Genomic DNA, 21,039 nt, shown 5'->3' on the forward strand with positions numbered 1-21,039 from the left:
TCAAGACATTGACAAGGTTAGAAATAATGATTAATATTTGAAGTATTAATTTTGTTCTACAAACTTCAAGCTCAAAGGAAGGCCAGTTGTAGAGCTTATATCACCAGCATAACTGTTTTCAGCTGTGCTAGCATAATTGCAGAAGAGTTTTCTAATCAGACATTAGTCTTCTAAGGCGATTATCAAACACAATGTACCATCAGAACACTGGAGTGATAGTTGCTGTAAAAGGGCCTCTATACACCTATGGAGATATTTCATTAGAAACCAGACGTTTCACCTAGAATAGTCTTTTATAACAATGTAATGTGTGGATTTTTGATGTTATCTTTATTGAAAAACAGTGCTTTTCTTTGAAAAATAAAGACATTTCTAAGTGACCCCAAACTTTTGAACGGTAGTGTATTTTTAGAGCAGCTTATGTCGATTCATGGAATATGTCTGACTGGCCTGAGGCTGCCGCTGCGAGTCATGATGTACTGACTGACAGACAAGCAAAGTCCGCCCCTCGCAGCTCGACTGGGGCTCATAGATCCAATATGGGGATTAGACGAGAGAAGTGGATATACATTAGGCCTGTCTCTACTGTGATGGAATGATTTCCAGGGCTGCTGGGGATACCCAGAGACAATATGATCAATAATTGAAGTCAGCATAAACCATTGTGAGGGACGTATTAGACCAATTGAGCACTGGTCACAGATATTATTTGGATATTTAATAAATCTGATTGGGCTTTTGCCAAGAGAAGCAAAGTTCTTAATGTCTGGCAAAAAGGACGTTCACTGTTCTACGATTAGATTCAGTACACACCTGCACTGAAATAAACTCAATTAAAAAAGCCATTTAAAGAGACTCTCTCTCTCATTGAATGATATTACTATTGGGTTTGATGGCCAGCAGCCCAGGAGTCTAATAGGGACGAGAACATTGGCCAGAAGCCAGCACCTTGACCTCCCTGAGCAGAGACATGAGGGTGGCTCGACAGCAGAAGGAGAATGTAGATATTCAGAGTTATAGGCCTCTGTGGACCTCCTGGACGACCCTGCGGACAAACTTACACTGCGCCGAGCCTCACAGCCCTGTGGTTCAGTGGAGCAGAAAGGTGACTGTCATTTGGGCGAGAAGGAGCCGAGTCTGAGCGTGCCGGGATTTGTGAAGCTTCTTTTCTTGTAGCCGTTAACCATTACGAACGTGTTGTTGCCACAAAGAGAAGGGGGAGACTTAGAACAAAGTGTTGGTAAAACTAACAGCAAAGATTAAAGAGGAGTGAATTCAAGCAGCGATGAGGAGGCAACACAAAGAAAGTGAATAATGCATGTTGTTCTCACAAACAGCATTTTCACTTGCCGTTTGCCCGGGTTAAAATACAGTAGTGTCAAAAATGCACAAATGAAAATATTCTGTTTCGACAGGAGAACACTCTTGCTATTGTATTGCTTAATGTGTGTTGTCCATGTTAGCATTATTCAAGGAACTTATACTCCTCTGCACAGAGGGAGGACGTTTTATCTCTGAATGGCTGCATAATCTGGAACGCATCCAGACGACGTGCAGAAACTAACAGCTCTGGTTCTTCTCTTTATAACTTAACTTTCTCAAAAGGATTGCTATTTAATTCTGCAAAAGAGATGTCAGTCAATTAGAATAAAACTCAATTCCAGCTCAATACATCAACATACATCAATACACCCGACAGCAGCCGAACTGGAACTGTGATTTGCATATCTGTTAGATTTCCGCCTCTTGCTTGTGAATTCATTCTGACAACTAACCCGGTCATTGTGGTCCAATCAAACAGAATTTTAATGAGGCAGATAGCGTATCCATACATCACATCCAACTTTCATGTGGCCTTTCATGATAAAGTCGACACAACGGGCTGAATGAAAAACAGATACAACATTTTTAGAAATCAGTGTTTGAGTGTAAGAGGAGTAACAGAAGCAGTGTTTTACCCCCAATCTGGGCATCGATAGATACATATGAGGGGGTCATGGGAGAATTAATAAGCACACCAATCTTTAGTTAAGCTGAAACAAAGACAAGACAAAAAAACATTATCACTCTCATGAAGGGATGATTTATTGCGGGACTTTTGTTGTCCTTTATAAATTGGCAACTGAGTGAAAACTATATTTTACACTTGTAGTGTCTCTTTAGGCTGCGCATAATCTAATTATTCCCCAGTGTACTTTGATAGATTCTCCCATTTCTAAAACTGTTATGCTTTTATTTTGAAAGCCAGACTGGCTCTGCTGTCATCCGTAATGCGATGTGATACGAATCGTCAGCACTGCCACGCCCTCTTCTTGTTCTACCTCCCTTTTATACTGTGGTGCCCTCCAGATAAACTGACCCGAGTCACACATACAGCACAGTGCTGAGATAAAGGCCTGCATGGCGTTTAACGTAGGCCGTGTGTATGTGAGACATTCAGTATTTAACTACTTACTGTAAATTGACTTTTTTAGTGTTTGTGTACATATCACATAAATACTGAGTGTCGCCAACAGTGGGAGGGGGGTAAATTAACAGTATTTATGTGTGTGTGTATGTATTAGGGTATGCAGGTATGTGTATATATATGTTAATAAGTGTGCAGGTTTTTGCATGTCAACTCGTATTTTTATATCTATTCTTTTTTTTGTAATGGTTTTTTTTGAGTACCTTTGCATACAAACAATGTGTACATCTTTTCTTGTGCATGTGCATATATCGAAAAACCAATAAAAGATTTGATCACAAAAAATTACAAATCCTGAGAGGTTCGAATTCTCTGCTCACCATAAAAATATCAAACCAGAGAAAAACCCAGCAGGTCATTGCTGCTCCAAAACCACTAGTACAGAGGTTTCCAGTATGAAGCAGAATATTCATCAGGCCCATAACCCTTGAACAGCAATATGGACTCATCAACACAGCATTGAGCCCACAGATACGTTCAAACAAAGTGCATTATTTACAAAAACGGGTGCTCTTGCACAAATAGCAACATCAGCAAAGACCACCACAATCTACTGCACCAGATTTTCATCTTTCTCTTCTCAAATGCCTCCACGTATCAAACTAAATAAATCCCAACAGATGAAACCCTGCAACACAGGCCATTAAGAAGCACGTGTTATGGAGCGTGCATTTCCCAGCTGCCGTGTTTCCATTATTAGCTACACAAAGTGCTGTCTTAGCTGTGTTGTTGTTAATGACACTCACTTTGAAACTCCACTCAGTCTCTCCAGGTGGAAATAGAGGGAAACACGGGAATTTAAAACTGATGTAGCAAAGTCAATGTATGGGATGCAGCTCTAAGGGCAGTTTTATTTTGATGTCTGCACTGGGCTCTCCTCATTATTCATCATAACACTACGTGAAGAATCACTTTACATTTATGGCCGAGTGGAGGCATCAAAGGCACTGACAAAGTTCTCACAGAACGACTCCGTGAGGAGAGATACCAGGCCAGATGAGGGAGGATGCAGCAGACACTTTCATTCTGGGGGAAAGTCAATCTCCGCTCTTTCTTCATCCCAAAGGATGTGAATTATATAATAAGATATCACTGGAAGTATGCTATATTTGCAGCAATCCACGATTTTGTTCAATGTTCCTGTGCCGCTGAAAGGATAGATTCAGTTTTCAATAATTCAGCCATCAGTCTCTCTGCTCCGAGAGCATCTGTGATAGTGGCTCAGCCTGTCAGATTCAAACTCACTAATACTGTGCATGCATGTAAATACATTTCAGTCTGTCTTATTGGTTTTACACCTGACAGTTAGACATATCGGCTGCAGTGAGGTGCAGAACTGTTCTGTTAACAAAACACTAACTAATACACACAAAAAGCCTTTTTATGACTTATCTTCCTCTGTCCCCATAAAGTGCCCTCTTTGTCAAAATGCGCCCCCCAGCACAGCTGAGCCACAGCCCCGAGTTCAACCTGTATACTGTCTGAAAACGACAGGCTTTTGTACGGCAACCTGCTGAGCTAACAGAAACATCAACCACTATCTAAGTGATTATTCCTTTCTTTCCCTTTACATCAGGGGTGCTCAATACGTCGATCGCGATCGACCGGTCGATCGCGGCGACCTGCCAGTCGATCGCGGCGTGGTAGATCGCAGATCGCACAAAAAAAGAAATTGCCCCCCCCCCCGTTTCTCTAGCGCGCCATTACAGCAGCAGGCAGCACGGCTGTTCTGTGTTCGTACGTGTAACGGTAACGATCCCGTGCCCGCCGTCTCGTGCGCGACCTGCGACCTGGTTTCCCCGTCATCAACTCATCTCGGCGCGGTGCGCGGCAGTGAAAAGCACACCCTTCAGCCAACTAAACCTCTTCTCAGGCGCAGCGCGGTGTGAGCACTGCACCCCCCCCGGTCAGTCATGTGCCTTGACGTCATGATAATAAGTAGCCGCAAAGCTGAAGCACCCCTGCTTTACATAATTCAATTCAATTCAATTCAGTTTATTTGTATAGCCCAATTTCACAAATTACAAATTTGTCTCGGAGTGCTTTACAATCTGTACACATAGACATCCCTGCCCCAAAACCTCACATCGGACCAGGAAAAACTCCCAAATAACCCTTCAGGGGGGAAAAAGGGAAGAAACCTTCAGGAGAGCAACAGAGGAGGATCCCTCTCCAGGATGGACAGATGCAATAGATGTCATGTGTACAGAAGGACAGATTTAAGCACGCACATCTCTGACATCCGTCCCAAAAATAACCCAGTTTTTATTTGTATTCCAGAAAAAACTCAATGCTCAGTCACAGCAGCAGCCCAGGGAGACTTAAGCCATGATGTTGTCATCTTTTGTACCTTAAACCTCTGAGCATCAGCTTGATTGAAATCGCAATCAGATTGAGGATGGGATGCAGGGAGGAAATGCAGACGGTGGAGCTCAGTTACACTGACATGCGGGACATGCAGCCGGCTATTGATTTGTCAGAAAGTGTAATTGTGGTTACTCACTGGCTTGCATGAGCTGTCCCTGGCGTCCAAACACCTGGGAGAAGGTGGCATGGCTGCAGGTGAGGGTGTCCTCCATGGCTGTCCCACTGGCACACGCTGAGGGGAAAGAGAGAGAGGAGGGGGATGAGGGAAGGTCAGCAACACTGCGTCACATCAAGATAGACAAGCGGAGATGCAAAAAAGAGGAAAGGGAAGAAGGCATGTGGGAGGGGCAGGGGGGTTGCGGAGGAGGAGAGGGGGGAGTGCTCTTGCCTTCAGCTGTCGAAGCTGGTGTGTGATCTCTGGTGATGACTGCTCGCCTCTGGACCCGTCCTGCTGCTGCTGCTGCTGAGGAGGAGGAGGAGCGAAGTACAGCCCCTCGCTGCTCACACCAATATGAGCAGAATTGCTCGCCGCACAGAGAAGGGAAGGGGGCGTGCCTGCCTGCCTGCCAGCTTGTCAGCATGTAAGTATGTGCGCGCAGGAGAAAGTTCTCTGAATGAGTGCCTGTGAAAGCATTTTGCTGTGCGTGTGTGAGCGTGGCAGAGCAGGCAGCAGAGCTGTAGGCACAGTTGCTCTGCCAACACTCTGATCTTGTGCTTCGTCTGTACAGGCTGACAGTCCTCTGCAGCTCCAGACAGGCTGGGTTGAAGGGAAGAGCAAAGAAGAGGAGAGGCGAGGGGGGAGCACTGCGTCTCCGGCAGGTAGAAGTCGATCCTCCCTCGGCACTCGTGTGAGGAGACAGCAGTGGTTGTCCTCTGGGCACCGGACGGGACTGTAGTCTTCTGATCTGTGTGACGATGCCCCTTTTCTCTCACTCCTCCCTCTCCCTCCTCCCTTTCTCTCTCTCCCTCTCCCTCTCTGCCTCTCTCCCTCTCCCTCCTCCCTCTCTCTCCTCCCTTTCTCTCCCTCTCCCTCTCCCTCTCTGCCTCTCTCCCTCTCCCTCCTCCCTCTCAACTCATTTGCTGTGCCTCAGCAGCAACATCTCTCTCTCTCTCTCTCACACACACACACACACACACACACCTCTTACTTTCTCCACCCAACCCCATGCAAATCCCCTCGATCCATCTTAAAGCTCGGTCCGCTGCTGGGAAACAGATTCTAGCAAACTCGAGTGCTTCATCTTCCCCCAGCACTGAGGCAAAAAAAAAGAGGATGAGAAAGTGGAGGGATGGGGGAAAAAAAGTGAAAAGTAGGGCTGGTACAGCTGGTGGTTTCCAGAGGCTTCATCTTGAAAAGGAATTGTCGAAAACTGCTGAGTATAAAAAATGTAATTAGCTCGTACTCAACAAAAAAATAACTCTTATAAACTCGTACTTGCCTCGGTTTGCAGTGCAACAGCCACATTGAAGCGGTGAAATATGAGATGTTCTGGCATGCATCAACAAATTAAGTCATAAGATCAAATGAGCACACATTATCACTTTATCACTCTACCACTACCTGGTGCAACAACATGTGCAATATGCTGAAGTACTTTTTGTTTATATACTTTGTTTATATATATATATATACTTTTATTCAGTCAGTATATATATTCTACTGTTTTTAATGCTATATATATTCTACTGATTTTTTTTTTTTAATATTATATATTTTACTTGTTTCTATTTTATTATTCGTTTTATCAGTGACTATACTGTGATGACTGTTATTTCCCCCACTGAGGACTATAAATATCTTATCTTAAGGTCTTAAAATACCATCTCAGGCCTTAGAGGCACAGATATTGGACTGTGCCGCTGTTGGCATGGAGACCTCTCCCACAGACATGTTATTCATCGCTGCGCTGTCTAACCTTTCTGAAGCGTGTAAACCTGCGTTAAACAACCGATTTCCTCTTGAGCAACAAGAAGAAGAAAAAAATTGCCAGGAAGCCCATTGTCATGGAGCCATCTCTCACACCGGGGACCTGACCGCAGCACTTACATCCCCGCATCACATCCTCCTGTTTTGAAAGGAAATGGCAGGACCCTCGCCGGACCACAGCGGGAGCTCGGAGGAAGGCTCGGGTGGTGGGCTGATTTCAAGCAGGTGGTTCTGCAGGTGAGAGAAAAAAACTGAGAGACATGAAAACCAAATAGCTCTGAAATGAATGTGTTTGCTTCAGAGCAGGTTCAGTAGTGATTGCATCCTTATGGTCAGAAGCAGTAACAACAGACCGCATGTGGCAGTATCAAACATAACTAAAATGTGAAGAATACTGAGGTCACACTGAATGCAGACATGTTTACAGACGAGAAGACTGGAGACACAACTTCACTTTCAAGTGTAGAGACTAAAGCCCGACAGAATAATCCTCCACTCCGCCTCCATCAGCTTTAATGCCATTCTCTTTGAACAGGAAGTAGAGGCAGAGTGGGTTTTTTTGGAGGCTGTATATTGTCATATATGAGCAGCTGTCATTCCCTCCCACTCACTGGCGGGCGATCATTCTCTCGAAGACAAATCCCAGTTTAAAACCAGCGGTCCGGTCGGATCCAGACTCTTCATATTCAACCAGATCTTTTGTTGTCAGAAAAGGAAAACACTAGCTCATGATGCAACTCACAGCCGAGCTGAATCCATAGCAGATCAAAAGATGATGAAAATAATTAATAACAAATCATAATATTATACCAAGGCTTAACATCCTGTGGGATACCTGCTCAATGGAATAGAATTACATACAAATTAATACGATAAACATATCAACATCAGTATGTTAGCACTGTTTTTATGGCTTTATTTAACTGAAAGAGTAACCTCACTCCCCCTGACAATCCTGCCTTTGCTTTCCACCTTGCTGCAGTGCAGGATATGTGTACTTCAGGGCCTGGTGACATCACTATTGGGTGTGGTTACAGGTTAAACAGAGCACGTGGCTCATCGAACACCACCACGCCTAACAGCGGGTGTGTTCAGAGGTGAAACCGACTTGAAACGATCAAACAGAGAGAGGACAAAGTGCTGTTCAGTTACTCTGTAAGAGGTGGATGAAATCGTAGTTTCCAGTTATATAACCCTGTTTATCTAAAAATGTGGAGATAACTAAGGTTTTCACTGATCAGTGACATCTTGTTATAATAAAAGTCTCCAATACACTCTATTACGTTACACTCATGACACCAATTATGTAGAATAATATTAGTGCATACTACTTTGAGTCTATTTCCACAAACAGATGCTTGTCGTGAACTTTCTGAACGTGGTAATTGAGCACCGAGCCCCTTAAGCAGCCTCGGCGCTCTTCTACGCATTAAAGCTGCCTCTCTGGGGGGATCGTAGTTTATTTCGTGAAGCCAGGCACAGAGCTGCATGGAATTACATTTTTATGAATAGGGTTGAAGCACCGTACACAACAATCAAGAGAGAGTGTGGCGATATTTCACCGCGACAGCATAAGTATGGTGCAGCACTCTTGCAAGAGGCCGGCCTTCCACACAGCTGAACAGTCATAAACCACATCCAGTCATAAACTACGCCATCATGGCACTGGGGCAAATAAAGACATCTCCCCATCCCTCTAAATAAAGGAAAATCCAGCCTGTGGATCACATCCAACATACAGATTGGATTTCATTCATGACCCCATCCATCAACACGATAACCTCATGTGAAGATCTAGCCACAAGACGTCACAGTTCTCCAAGTTTGTTCCCAAAGCCAGAGGCTCGTTTCTGCTCCGCTCCGTCCGGTGGGCTTCATAGCTCATTAAAGTACGTGAGCCTGATGGATCGGCTCTGGACCAAAATAATCTCGGCAGATGCACATGTGCCAGATGAGACCTTGGTGACAAATGTGCCATCAGTGATTCTGAGATGCTTTTGTATCATAGCTCTGTTAATACACCACTGTTTTTTAGAATATGCAATGCTCTAATAACAAACAGTTTTATTAACTTTATTATTACGTGAGGGAAAGGGTATATTTCTAAAGCTGCTAGACTGCAACTCATGAATATTTACTTTATTCGGATTTATTTCAAGCATGAATTAATTATACCAAAAAAGATTTTTGAACATTGGAAGAAGTTTACTGTGACAGAAGTGTGGACTTTATTTTTAATATATGTTCTGCCAACACTTCTCCTCGGAGACTTAGTTTTCCACATAACCATGTACCTGCTTTGGTATTCGGTTTATTTCAAGTTATTTTCTTGTGTTGGGTGACTAAATTAGCTTTATAGGTTTGATTAAATTACATTATATTTATAGTACATTTACCTTTTGATGCAGTTCAAAACAGTTTTGTTACACTTTGTCTATGATTAATGAAAAAACATGAACTGTGCGGCTGCCATGGAGCATCAAAAGGAGGTCATGGTTGAATAGAGCTGCTCCATGATTGTGTGCACAACACTGCACATTCGTCCCGCCGTGATTTAATGGCAGTGGCCAATAAACTAATAAGACAGTTACAAAGTGGTCCTTAATCAACACATGCTAAGAGTAATAACCAGGCTTCATTTTACAGAAAATATTTGACATGTTTGAAGTTCAACCGACACAAAAATCGGCTATTTAATGAGAAATCAAATATGAGTGAAAAACTCCTCTTGCAGCGTTTGCTCCCGTTTCCCTCCTCAAGGTGAAGGTGCACGGCAGAGGTGAGGATATACGGTGCTGTAGAACTCACATATCAACCTGACAAGTGCACTGTTCCTAAAATAGAAACGGATCTCGCGGGCCGCCGATGGCCGTGGCCCTCCGGCAGCAGCTCGCTGACCTGCGGATTAGAGGCAGCAACTTAAAATCTGATTTATGTGAAGCACCGCCCTCGATCTTAACCAATCACAACGGAAACTAAAGGTCTATTTCATGATGCTATACAGGTCCCCGTCAGGCTGCAAGTGGAGAAGGCAATCAGCAAATGTAATTTGGGCAACTTTATTACAGCCGAAACACCTATTATATATTTAAAATAAAGAAATAAAATGAGAAAAGGTCCCAGTGAATGAAATACCCTCAAAAGATTAATCATTTCCTCTCTCCCCATTCAAAGGAATTGATTTTTATATAAGCCGTAAACCATGATGTAGTGATACATGAACTTGAAAACTCCTTTTCTATAAAGTAGGAAACTGAGTTGAAATGGACCTGGATCAACTTCCACCCATTCCCTTTCCGGTTTGAATAATAGAGCTTGAATAATTAAAAACCCTGTAAGCAAAAACAATAAAAGCTTAAACACAATTTGAAAAACTTTTTATTTGTATTATTATGTCAATTACAGCAATGTTTTACTTGAGGTCATTTGGAATTTTTGTCTTTGTTCATCCTTAAATACATAATCTTGATGCTGAAAGGCAAACATGAAGATTCCATGTGGAAATTAAGTTAGTTTCAAATCATATTGTTCAATTTACTTTCCCATAACATGCTACACGCGTTCAAGCACTGCCTGTGGTACAACTGGATATGGTGAGTCAGTGGGATGAGCACTGGAAAATATTAACTGAAAATAAGAAGCTTTCCATCGGTACAAACCTGCCAGATATAACGCACACAAACAAAGATGACTTTGTCCTCAGTTGAAAAGTTGTGCATTTAGGTTATTATGGTATGGCTCCTGAAAAAAGATCGACACATGAAACATCTTTGCACGCATCCACTTACGCAGACAAAAACAAAAAGCTGCTGCATTCACCATATTTGAGGAATTGAGTCATCAATCATGCATTTTGGCATATAAAAGTTGGTTCATGTGTCAAATTGCTTAACGGAAACAACCAATTTAAAGAAGTAAAAGTAGCATTTGAGATAAGATGATTGCTTTGCACCAATTTGGTGCAAGATACCAGTGTCTGCAAAGTGTCTGAATACATTCCATTATTCACCGTTCAATTGAGCCAATCTTACCGATCCAGCTAGACAGATTGTTTTAAAGTGCTGCAAGAAACACTGGGCTGAATGAGTGTTATTAAAAATAATTTTCAAGACGGACGTCATTTTTAGGAGAATACAAAATAATTTCTATCAATTTACACCTCGAATTAACTGCCAACGTCAGATAAACAAGAATATGAGAAACCAAGCAAAAACATGACATACTTGAGAATTATCCAAAGGAATAGCTGTCAGGTCACACATCCAACTATAACCAGACACATACTTACCACACAGATATACAGTGTTCCTGAGGACCAATTATTGCAGCAAACGACTGCCATTTTCATTTTTGTTTCCCAAACAAAAATATACCAGCAAGATATATTCTACAATATAATGACTACAGAAATTGAAATCAAACATACATACTTTGCAAATCATGTATAAACTGAAGTAGGTGCCCTTTGGGAGAAATTTGGAAATTGGCGTAGTCTAGTTTATGCTCTATTCTGCACATGCATTAAGAGACTCTGGAAACATCCAAAAAACTAAAACAACCAAAGGGGGAAAATATGGAACAAAAGAATAAATTATTTTCCTAACCCTCGCTGATACATGATTGCCATTTGCAATATATCAGCTTTCCAACATCACGGAGCCCTAATGTTACTGTTTTGGGTCAAGTAATGACTCGTATTGTATATATTAACTCATTGTCATTTACAGTTTCTTTTTAATTTTTTTTGCAAGGCTGGCTAAAATCAAGGCTCAGTTCAGTTCATAAGATAGATGGAAGATAAAGAGAGTTCCCTCCTTAAATCCAGCAAAGGCAGTTGAGAGACTTCACGTGTTTTATGTGAATAATCCCACCACAAAAGGTTGACCTCAGTGCCGTCAGTGCCTTGATTAGTCCAGAGCGTCGCCTGAGAGGTGAGAACCGGGTACCCCGATGAACTCAACAGTGTCCACATGGCTCACTTCATCAGCACTTCCTGGAACACACGAGACAGACAACGTTTACCAACAGAGAACGGTGGCGACACAGCGATAAACCAACGGCGGACATGAGCGTTTGGGCTTTAAACATATTGGTAAATGTCGTCAAAATTGAGGTGTCCAACAGTACTTCTATGAAACCGATGTTTAGATTTAGGTCTTCTGATGTTGATATTAACATAAAAGAGTTTTATAAAGAACAAAATATATCAGCGGGTATCTAATTTATTAAAACCATGTCTAACCCACTTATCCCCCAGTTAAAACAATATTAAAATCAAGATTGTCCACACAGTCCATAGTTATTACACAATTGTGACACTTCTGTGACAAGAATTTGCGATTCAAAAGTTAAGTTCACAGCGTTTCACATGTTTCTCCCCAGGGATTAATTAATTATTTCTGATTTTAATTCATTCTTTTTGGTGGAGACTGAACATTTGCCCGTGCCCAGGTGGACGCGACAAAACGAGCGCGTCAAAGAAACAAACAACGTCTCACCTGAGTCTCTTTTGGCTCTTGAGTTGGTGGCTCCTCCGTTTTCACTTCAACAGAAGGAGCGGCGTTGACCATTTGTAAGCTCCTGGTGACTGGACCACCGACTCTCTCCCTCATTCGAAGTGAGAAGCGCTCCTCTCTCTTCAGCTGTTGCGCCGGCGGCGGTGATTTGGCCTCGGCTGATCTCTTGGGCGCTGCCTCTTTGCCCACACGCTGCATTCTCACGGCTGGCCGTTGGTGTGCGGTCACACTGGGAGCGTCGGGGTCCGACGGGGATGGAGGTAGAGACTGAACGTGGCCCTTCTTCGCTTTCTTGCTTGCAGAAACCGGTGCTGGGAACGAGGCGGGCCTCTTTAGTCGGCCCAGCGGAGCGGCGGGTTTCCCTTTGTGTGCCGGGGCGGGTTCGGGGTCGGCTGCTCCGGAGCTGCGAGCTCTGGTCTTTCCGAGGGGTTTAGGCTCCCGCTCCGTCTGCGGTATTTCAAAGTCTGAGGCTTTCTTTCTAAGCTTGATGTGTTTATCTACCGCTGACAACGCCTCTTTTTTCACCTCTGCGAGACTTTTTTTGCCCTTTTTAACAACAGGCTTCATGGGACAGCTGACTGCCATGTGTTTACTGAGACTTGCGGGATAAGTAAACTCCCGACTGCAGTGGGGGCAAACGTTAGAGGCCAGCTCTTCTTCAACTTTCACAGTAGCCTTCTTTGCAGAAGTGGCAGCTTTATTTTTCTGTGTGATCGCCTTCTGGACGAGCTGGTTTTTCTTCTTACTGAGCGCACTCATTTTAGTTTTCCCGTTTGTATCTTGATTAAAGTTGAGTCTCTTTGGCTGACCCATCCTACGAAACGGGCTCTGGCCTGCAATGGCTGCCGAGGTTGACACGACTCCGTTCGGACTCTTCACTATTTGCTTGAGGGGGATGGGGTTTTTCTTGGGAGTGTAGCGCTTCTTATCACTGGCACTGGCACAGGCCAAAATGTGCTTGTGCAACTCAGGCATGTTGTCGAAGCTGTTGCCACATTTTGTGCAGCGTATGGCAGTGCTAAAAGTTTGTGGGATGTTGTGGGTGGTGAAGTTCGTAGCTGAAGCCACCGATCCGGCGTGGGAACGGCTATGATAAGGAAACGGGGGTGGCTTATAACTGGGGTAGTGTTGGTTAATGCCAAGGCGAACATCCGGGCCTTTAGGCTTCCCTCCTTCTGAGGCCATGATCTTTATTGTAGTGTACAGCTCCTCGTTGGGGTCCTCCGTATGATTCCCGTTAACATCGGGCTCTTCTTTTTCGGCGTCACTGTGCGGAGCAGATCCATCAGCCGTCTCCGGTGCTGGTGTTGAAGGACTGCTTTCCTCTTTGGCTCTGGATGGATCCGTGTAGTTTTGTGGCCTAAGCTTGCCACTTTCCACAGTGGCGTGCGAACACGTCTCATTTGGATGCAAATCCTTTTGGTGCTGCTGGAGGTTACAGAGAAATGCAAACTCCTTGGAACAGACGGAGCACACAAAGATCTTGCCCACGCCGTGTAGTGCTGTCCGGTGAGCCAGGAGGGCCGGAGCGTCGCCAAACAGCTGCACGCAGAATTCACACTTGAAGGGCCGATCGGCAGCGTGCTCGGTGATGTGTCCGCTGAGCTCTTTGATGGAGTCGAACGGCTCCTCGCACACGTTGCACACAAAGGTCTTGCTGTACGTCGAGTCGCCTTCCTCCGCCACAGAGGTTTTATCAGACGGTTTATCGGGAGCGGCCGGCTGCGGCGAAGAGGCAACCGCGCCCGGAGGGGCACGATTCAGAACCGGCAGCTCATCTATGCAGGACTCGGGCTCTTCTTTTATCTTAATCTGAGGGACGGATTGTAAAACCAGTGTTGGGGATGGATCCTGCGATGCAGGAGGAGGAGATGATGATGAGGAAGATGAAGATTCTGGCTGGGGTGAGAGGGCAGCAAGAGATTCTTCTGTTAACGAGTCACGGTTTTGGTTCATTTGACCATTTGCCACTGCGGCGGAAGATGCAGTCAGGGATATATCTCCTTCCACGGCGGCCAGATCCATCGATGTCGGCTCAGGAGGGCTTAACGACGCCGAGCGATGAACGGGATCTTTAAGTGGAGTGTTGGGGAAGTCCCGTGGCTCAGAGCTATGGTTCCCTTCCTCCTCTTTGTCTTCCTCGGCAAACAAATTGTCCTCGGAGCCCGACGGGGGATGGTGTTCAACTGATCTTGGAGACATTTTTGGCGAGAGGACAGGAAGAGACCTCTGGACACAGGAGTCTGAAGGCTGAGAAAGAGGAGAGCTCGGCAGAGCCGGCGAAGATGGTATGGTGGGGAGTAGAGGGGGTGGTGGTGTCGGGGAGGTCCCGCTGGAGTTGCCGGGGGAAGAGGGGTTCATGGTGACGGGGGTCAAAGAGGGTGGAGAGGGGTGGGCAGATTCTGTCGCGATGCTCGGTGAGCGCGAGTGGAAACAACTCAAATTTGCTCCGGCCATGGGGCCCTCATCTCCTGGCAACGGCAGACCTAAATAATCATTCATCAGCACCTTTTCAAGCATGCTAGTGTTCGGCTTTCTCTTTTTTATCAGTGGCTGTGGCGCCGGACCTCCCTTCAGTTCAGGCTCGACGTTGCTCTTCCGTTGGAAACTTAAATCAAGAGCCGAATCCCCGAGCACCTTGTTGGAGCTGTCCCTCCTCCTGGTGACGGAGTTCGACAGATCCAAGGGCTGCTGATTGCAGGAGTTTCCACCGCTGTTAGACGAGGTTTGGCCGTGCATATTATCATCAGAAAGGTTGAGGCCGTCTCCATCTTCCTTGTCCAGTAAGCTCCCAGGAGGTGATGCACTGAAGCTCTCGAGCTTTGGCACCTTTAAGGCGAATGAGCTCACCACCTCGGGTTTACAGCTCTCCGTTTTACACGCCGGGCTGAGTTGTGGAGATGACGGGGGAGAGGATGTTCTTCTTTTAAATCGGCCGGAAGCCCCTGGCAGCTGGGTGACCGACAGCGGTGAGGCCAGTCTATGGCTTTCTGTTATCAGGGTGAGGGTTGATTTCTGAATGTCTTGTGTCTGAAGGAGCTGTTTGAGTTTCGGTGAGAGATAAACGCTTTTCTCCCGTTGAAATGCGGATGAATCGGCAGCTTGTTGAAACAGTCCACCCACTAACAGGTTAGATGAGGAAGATGTAGAAGAGGATGAAGACAATGAAGAGGCTGCGAGAGATGCCGACTCCATCTCGACTTTAAGGCTGGGAACAAATGGGGGTGTGGATGTTCTTCTTTTTGTTGCCGGCTGGCCAATGTTGGAGAATTGCTTCACAACGCTGGTTCGACCCTCGACCTTCAGCGCCTGACTGATCTGATGTGGACTGATGATGACCGTGTCCAGACCGAACAGAGCCGCAGATCTGGAGTCCACCTCGATCACCTCACAGCTGCTCACTGAACTAGTGGACACAATCTTGCCGTCAATGTAGAAGCTCAAATTCTCAGAGATGTTTTTAGAAATGTCGATTGCGTAATCGTCCCCGTCTGCCTCGTCTTCTGTGTCGGCACTGGGCACGTAGACGGGCGGAGGGCTGATGCTCGGTGACTCATCAGGCTGCTGCTGCTTCTGCACTGACGCCGCTTGCAGCATCATGCCTTTCCTGCGAACACCCTTTGGTAATAAGTGCCGTTCATGTATTCTCCGTTGATGTCGACGCATGTTTGTGTGTGTGCCAAACGCTTTATTACAGTATTTGCAGGGATGGAGTTCCTTTGACTCCCCATTTTCATCCAATATAAAAGGGCGGTCAGCATAAGGCTCCAACTCCTTTTTCTGCATCTCAGAGTTGTGCAGAGGTCCTCCAGTAACCTGGGACCCTATGGCTATATAGTGACTGGTCGGGCTGGTGCAGTCGGGACTTGACCCACCAGTCTGCATCACAGGACTGAGTAGACTGGCAGTGCCTGCCAGAGAGCCAGGCCTTTTTTTAAGCCCACTCTCGTGCCGTCTCTCATGCCGCCGCCGGCCCACCTGTGAGCCAAAGGATTTACTGCAGTACCGGCACTTGAACAGTTGCGTTTGCTGGTTAGTGATGGCGTGAATGTGTATGTGACGTTCCAGACCCTGTCTGGTGGAGAAGTGGCGCTCACAGTGCTGACAGGGATGTGACTCTCCATGGGGGTCGCCCTCAAGATCATCATCGGGGTCGGGGTCAAGATCAGGATCAGGATCAACCTGTGGTTCTTGCCCTGCAAGCGAGGAAGACTCAACCGTTCCCTGTGGATCCTTATGGCTTTCTTCCCCGCGGGTCAGCAAAGAGCCCGGTTGTTTATTTTGTATGGAATCTGCCGCAGGTGAACACTGAGCGGTTTGTTCCTCCAAATCATCAGCATCCTCCTCTTCTTCCTCCCCATTTCCCCTGCGAGTCATCACTGTTGACATGTCCTCCACGTCCCTACAGTCAGTGTTTCTCATGGGGTGGGTTTCCTGGGGTTCCTGTGAGGGCCCTAAGGTGGATGGCCTCTCGTCCTCCTCCTTCAGACCTGTAAACAAATTAGCAAGAGTGTAAAGTTATGCTTTTTCCTGAAATAAATAAGCTAAGTAACTACCTGAGACATGTTAATAAATGAGTGGGTTAAAAATCAGCCAATTATCCACAAAAATAAATCACCTTACCTTCTTCTCCATCCCACATCTCCTTGACAGTAGGTTTGGTTACGCTTGTTTTCTTGAATCCACCCAAACCAGCCTGTCTGGCTCTCTCCAGCAGCTTTCTTCTGGCTGCAAGCACACACACACACACACACGCCTCTGTATCAGACTTGATCATACGCAAACACTGGTTTAAAAAGGAAGATTGGCAAAAACCTAATATTAGTATAAAGATATTTTGTATCCAGTGCTAGGTGTTTCCCACAAATATGACATGTGCAGAATCTTCCGCAACAATCTACAAGTAAAAATGAAATTTCTTAAACATCCATATTAAGAATATGGTCGATGTGCATTTGAGTCTTATTATTTCTGGCTAAATAGCAGGCGTTGGTCATTTATATCAAACGCAATTCTAGAAGGAGGGATGCCAAGACTTAGATGTGACTTTAAAAAAGACCAACAGGTGTAATATATGAGTATTAGTGCCATGAAACCGATGCTCATAGGACTTGAAAAACGGTTTTTCTTGTTCACCTTGTGTGCTTAAATTACGACACCAAATCATAGCAGAAAACAGCCTTGTGTTGCACTCAGAATGATGAGCTTGCATGCATCAGTAATTTAAATGTCTAACCCCTGCCTGACTCAAGCTCAGCTTTCCTGGGACCTCCTCATCATGAAGACTGTCAACAAGGTCACCTGACCTGGACTACAAGGCTTTATTTATACCAGAGAAACACGTGCTGCAGGTCCGTCATCTGACCAGCATGGTCGCAGGTATTCTGCTTAACGACACAATCATTGTCATCATGTAACTATCATGTGGGGGCCCTAGCCCTTCTGTGATTCTTTTCCAAATCCAAACAGTTGATGTGCGAGCACACCGACCCCGACATACAACGGTTACATAACAAGCACTGTGTTTGAAATTCAGATGAAGCTCGCAGGATAGGTAAGCTAACGTCACCAAGGTTGACTTTGCAGCGCAGTAAAGGGCTGCCAAAAGCCACAACGCTGCAGCATAAAGAGGTGATGTGCTCGAAGCCACTTCCTGTTGGGCACATAAGAAATGGCACAAGACCCATTGTAAAGCTCGAATAAAAACTCAGGAAATGTAGCTCTCCGCCCTTACATTTTGTTTCCCAACTTTTTTCAGTGCTACATTCTTTATGTTGCCTGCATTTAAGTGTTTATTCAATTTCATCCACGTGAAAAGTCAGTCTCTGAATAACCTCTGCAAGCATTTATCAGAACAAGAAGTATTTCCCCCCAGTTCTCCTCTTCTTAATGGCCTCACATTGAATTTCACACACGACCCATAAGATGGAGAGACTATGTCCAAAGTTCATACTGGGAGGACAAACATATGTAATGGTGACATATAGCTGCCATGCCGATTGTTTTACAAAATGTTGTACTTTTTCCAGGTTCATTTGCTGAATACAACCTGTAACGTGATTATAAAAGGTTGACAACATGACGTTTATGTGGCGTTATTTCCCGGTTGTGTTTGTCTGTCAACATGTTATTGATATGAAACCGGGCTATAACACCACAGCAGCGGATCATAAAGAGAGCCTCTGCGTCAACAGTCCGCCCGTCGTATCGATATAATAAGTTGTTAATAACAATACACTCCTCTCAGTTTGCCATCTGCCCCTCGACCCTGTACTGATTTCCGTGCTCTCAGACATTAGCTGTTTAGCTTCACGCTAGCATGCAACACCCAAGTCTGACAACTCGATGAACCGGTTATTGTGGACCCAAAACCGAGAGAAAGATCATTTTAGAAACCCCCCCAGCGCACACGGCGCCTACATCTCATGTCGGTGTCCAATACATACGCAACAGTCAGCCCGCAGTCGGATAAGGCAGCGGGCTAACTAGCCAAAGCTGCTAGGCCACCATCAAGTAGAGGCTCGCCGATGGATGGCGTTCATGCTTAAGGAACTCAAGGAAGGTCACATCCTCGACACCGTCAGGACCCAGAGGAGGAGGAAAAGCAGCTAAAAGTTGCCCCCGGCGGCCCGTTTGACAGCCACACGTGCGATCTAACGGGGGCGAGTTGGCCGGATCGCTCGTTATTCGCTCGTTAATCTGCTCGCACCGACGAGTTTCGGGTCGGGTGTGAAAGTGGAGAAAAGCTCCAACACATCGTTCACGTTAGCTCCCACTAGCCTGCCGTCACTGGCCGTCACTGGCAGCCAGCTAGCTAACGTTAGCTCCCCCTGTTACAACTTCGACTGAGCAGCGAAGAAATCAACCCGTGGCCGAGTCGGCGCGGCGGCCGCGCGGGCGGCGCTCACATCGGGGCACCGACGCGGAGTTACAAATGGCATCTCGGTGAATGGAAGTAAGGCCTCACCTCGCTTCGCCCTGGGTGAATTTGTCCTGCTCTGACTGCTGGCTCTTTCTTCCTCCAGTGCAGCTGTTATCTCAGGGTTGTCTTCCACAGTGTACCACACCAGCAGCTCCTCTCCCGGCCCGATAGGCTGCAACAATGAGAGATGAGGTCGGCCACCAATCACAGCTCGGCTTGCTGGGAGGCAAGGGGGATATTTGGGCCACTGTGCATCTTATCTGTCTGAGGTGGGGGGTGGAATTTGACAGTGTTTTCACCATAGTCTGCAGCATATTCACCGATAGTGCACATTTTTGGATTGCACGTTTATTGTGGGATGTAGATAGCATAACTGCATTTTAACCACTTTTTTGTTGTTGATTTACATGAATCTTAATGAGTGTTAAGCTTTCATACATCACAGGTATAGGGAATTCAAACTGATGCATGTATCCACTGTTTTATCCAGTGGTGGAAGGTTCTCTTCTAGCCAACCTTTAAAATAATAATAATAATAATTAGGTGGAGTTTTGATTGACATTTTTATAATTACCTTCACTTCATGTTTATTATTGGGGGTGTAGTTTGCAGTGGTGATGAACTGCACAGTATTATACATTGGTGATTTTAACATTTATCTCCACATTTGCCCCTGGTTGTATGACCTACAGGCTGCATTTATGCACTTTACCTACCCTTAACACTTTGTAGTAAATGGCTCTGTTGATCTCCAGGGGGAAGAGGTTCTGCTCTTCACCAGAGTGTGCCCAGTTCACATATCGCAGCCAGTTCCCCTTCATGGGGTCTGTGGCGTCAACACACATCCAGCCCCGTGCTGGGAAGTAAACCTTAAGGACACACGTACAATTAGATTTTAATATGTAGCTGAACAGGAGCACTTAATGTAGTCGCCTTTACCCAAGTGGTAACTTAAACCTGAATCAGCAGCATTTGTCATAATGTAACAACGCATCTTTTCTTTTTTTTCCAAAACAGCAGTTGTGCCTGGAGATATTTGAGTAAATGCATTATACAACTCTTAGAGGTGACAATAGATTATGTCGGTTACTTACACAATCTCCTGAAACTGTAGGAAGTAGTTGGGCTCATTTTAGTTATGCAGCAGAGTATTTTATTGAGAAATGCCAAAAGAGTAGCCTGTAACGTACCTCCCACATGTACACGTTACTAGTCACCTGGGACCGTTTTTTCTTCTCTCCAATAAATGGGCCAAACCTCTGGCCTTTAGGGATGAACTGAGTGGCCCAGACACCTGGAAATAAAAATAAGTAAAACATCTTATACCCATTACATTTGAGCCTTTATCTGCCAGTTTTCAAAGAATAGCTACGTACACCTAATGATATAACTAGCATTTAAAGTCACTTTTGATGACACTTAATTTTACAACACAGTCAAGTCTCACTGTCATTTGCTGCTGGTTGGCATTTTCAAAGTTGTAAATCAGTAAAAATGCGATTTGAAATCAACATGTAAACAGACCGGTCAAGTCCCTCCCCGTCTGGTGTCCCCCATGGGACCTTATTTTGAAAAATTATTGTTTGGTAGCCAACTGAGAAGAAAATAAGTTTTGGGGGATTATGCCATGAATTACAGATAAGATGTTTGTCAATTTAAAAAGATAGTTTTCCAAGTCAAGAAATGCACACATGATTGTTTGCCAAAGTACCGTATTGTTTTGTGTGAAACTCGTCTTGCACAATATGGTATGTGCACACAAACATGGCCAAAGTGGCTTGCTAGCTAGTTCGGTAATTTAGCTATATTCCAGGCATAGATGTGACAATATATGACTGGA

The 21,039-nt window shown here is 45.2% G+C and overlaps 2 protein-coding genes across 5 annotated transcripts in view; both read right to left on the minus strand.

The window, feature by feature from the left end:
- LOC130207947 (kazrin-like) overlaps positions 1 to 5,740 on the minus strand; it is a 115,903-nt gene extending 110,163 nt beyond the window's left edge. For all 4 annotated transcript variants that reach the window (XM_056436745.1, XM_056436743.1, XM_056436746.1 and 1 more), the window contains exons 1-2: positions 5,223 to 5,740; positions 4,971 to 5,066 (exon numbers count right to left, since the gene is read on the minus strand). In XM_056436745.1, coding sequence (XP_056292720.1) covers positions 4,971 to 5,066; positions 5,223 to 5,415 — 289 coding nt within the window. In that variant the 5' untranslated portion in view covers positions 5,416 to 5,740. The remainder of the gene's footprint in view (positions 1 to 4,970; positions 5,067 to 5,222) is intronic.
- A 4,381-nt stretch (positions 5,741 to 10,121) lies between these two features.
- On the minus strand, positions 10,122 to 19,117 carry prdm2b (PR domain containing 2, with ZNF domain b). The gene is made up of 4 exons (XM_056437945.1): positions 18,724 to 19,117; positions 16,901 to 17,005; positions 12,260 to 16,767; positions 10,122 to 11,754 (listed from the first exon to the last, which is right to left on the minus strand). Exons 2-4 carry the CDS (start codon positions 16,917 to 16,919, stop codon positions 11,737 to 11,739), a joined length of 4,545 nt encoding a protein of 1,514 aa, XP_056293920.1. The 5' UTR covers positions 16,920 to 17,005; positions 18,724 to 19,117; the 3' UTR covers positions 10,122 to 11,736.
- Positions 19,118 to 21,039: the final 1,922 nt, after the last annotated feature.

The sequence above is a fragment of the Pseudoliparis swirei genome, chromosome 18, assembly GCF_029220125.1.
Source record: "Pseudoliparis swirei isolate HS2019 ecotype Mariana Trench chromosome 18, NWPU_hadal_v1, whole genome shotgun sequence".
NCBI classification, from domain to species: domain Eukaryota; kingdom Metazoa; phylum Chordata; class Actinopteri; order Perciformes; family Liparidae; genus Pseudoliparis; species Pseudoliparis swirei.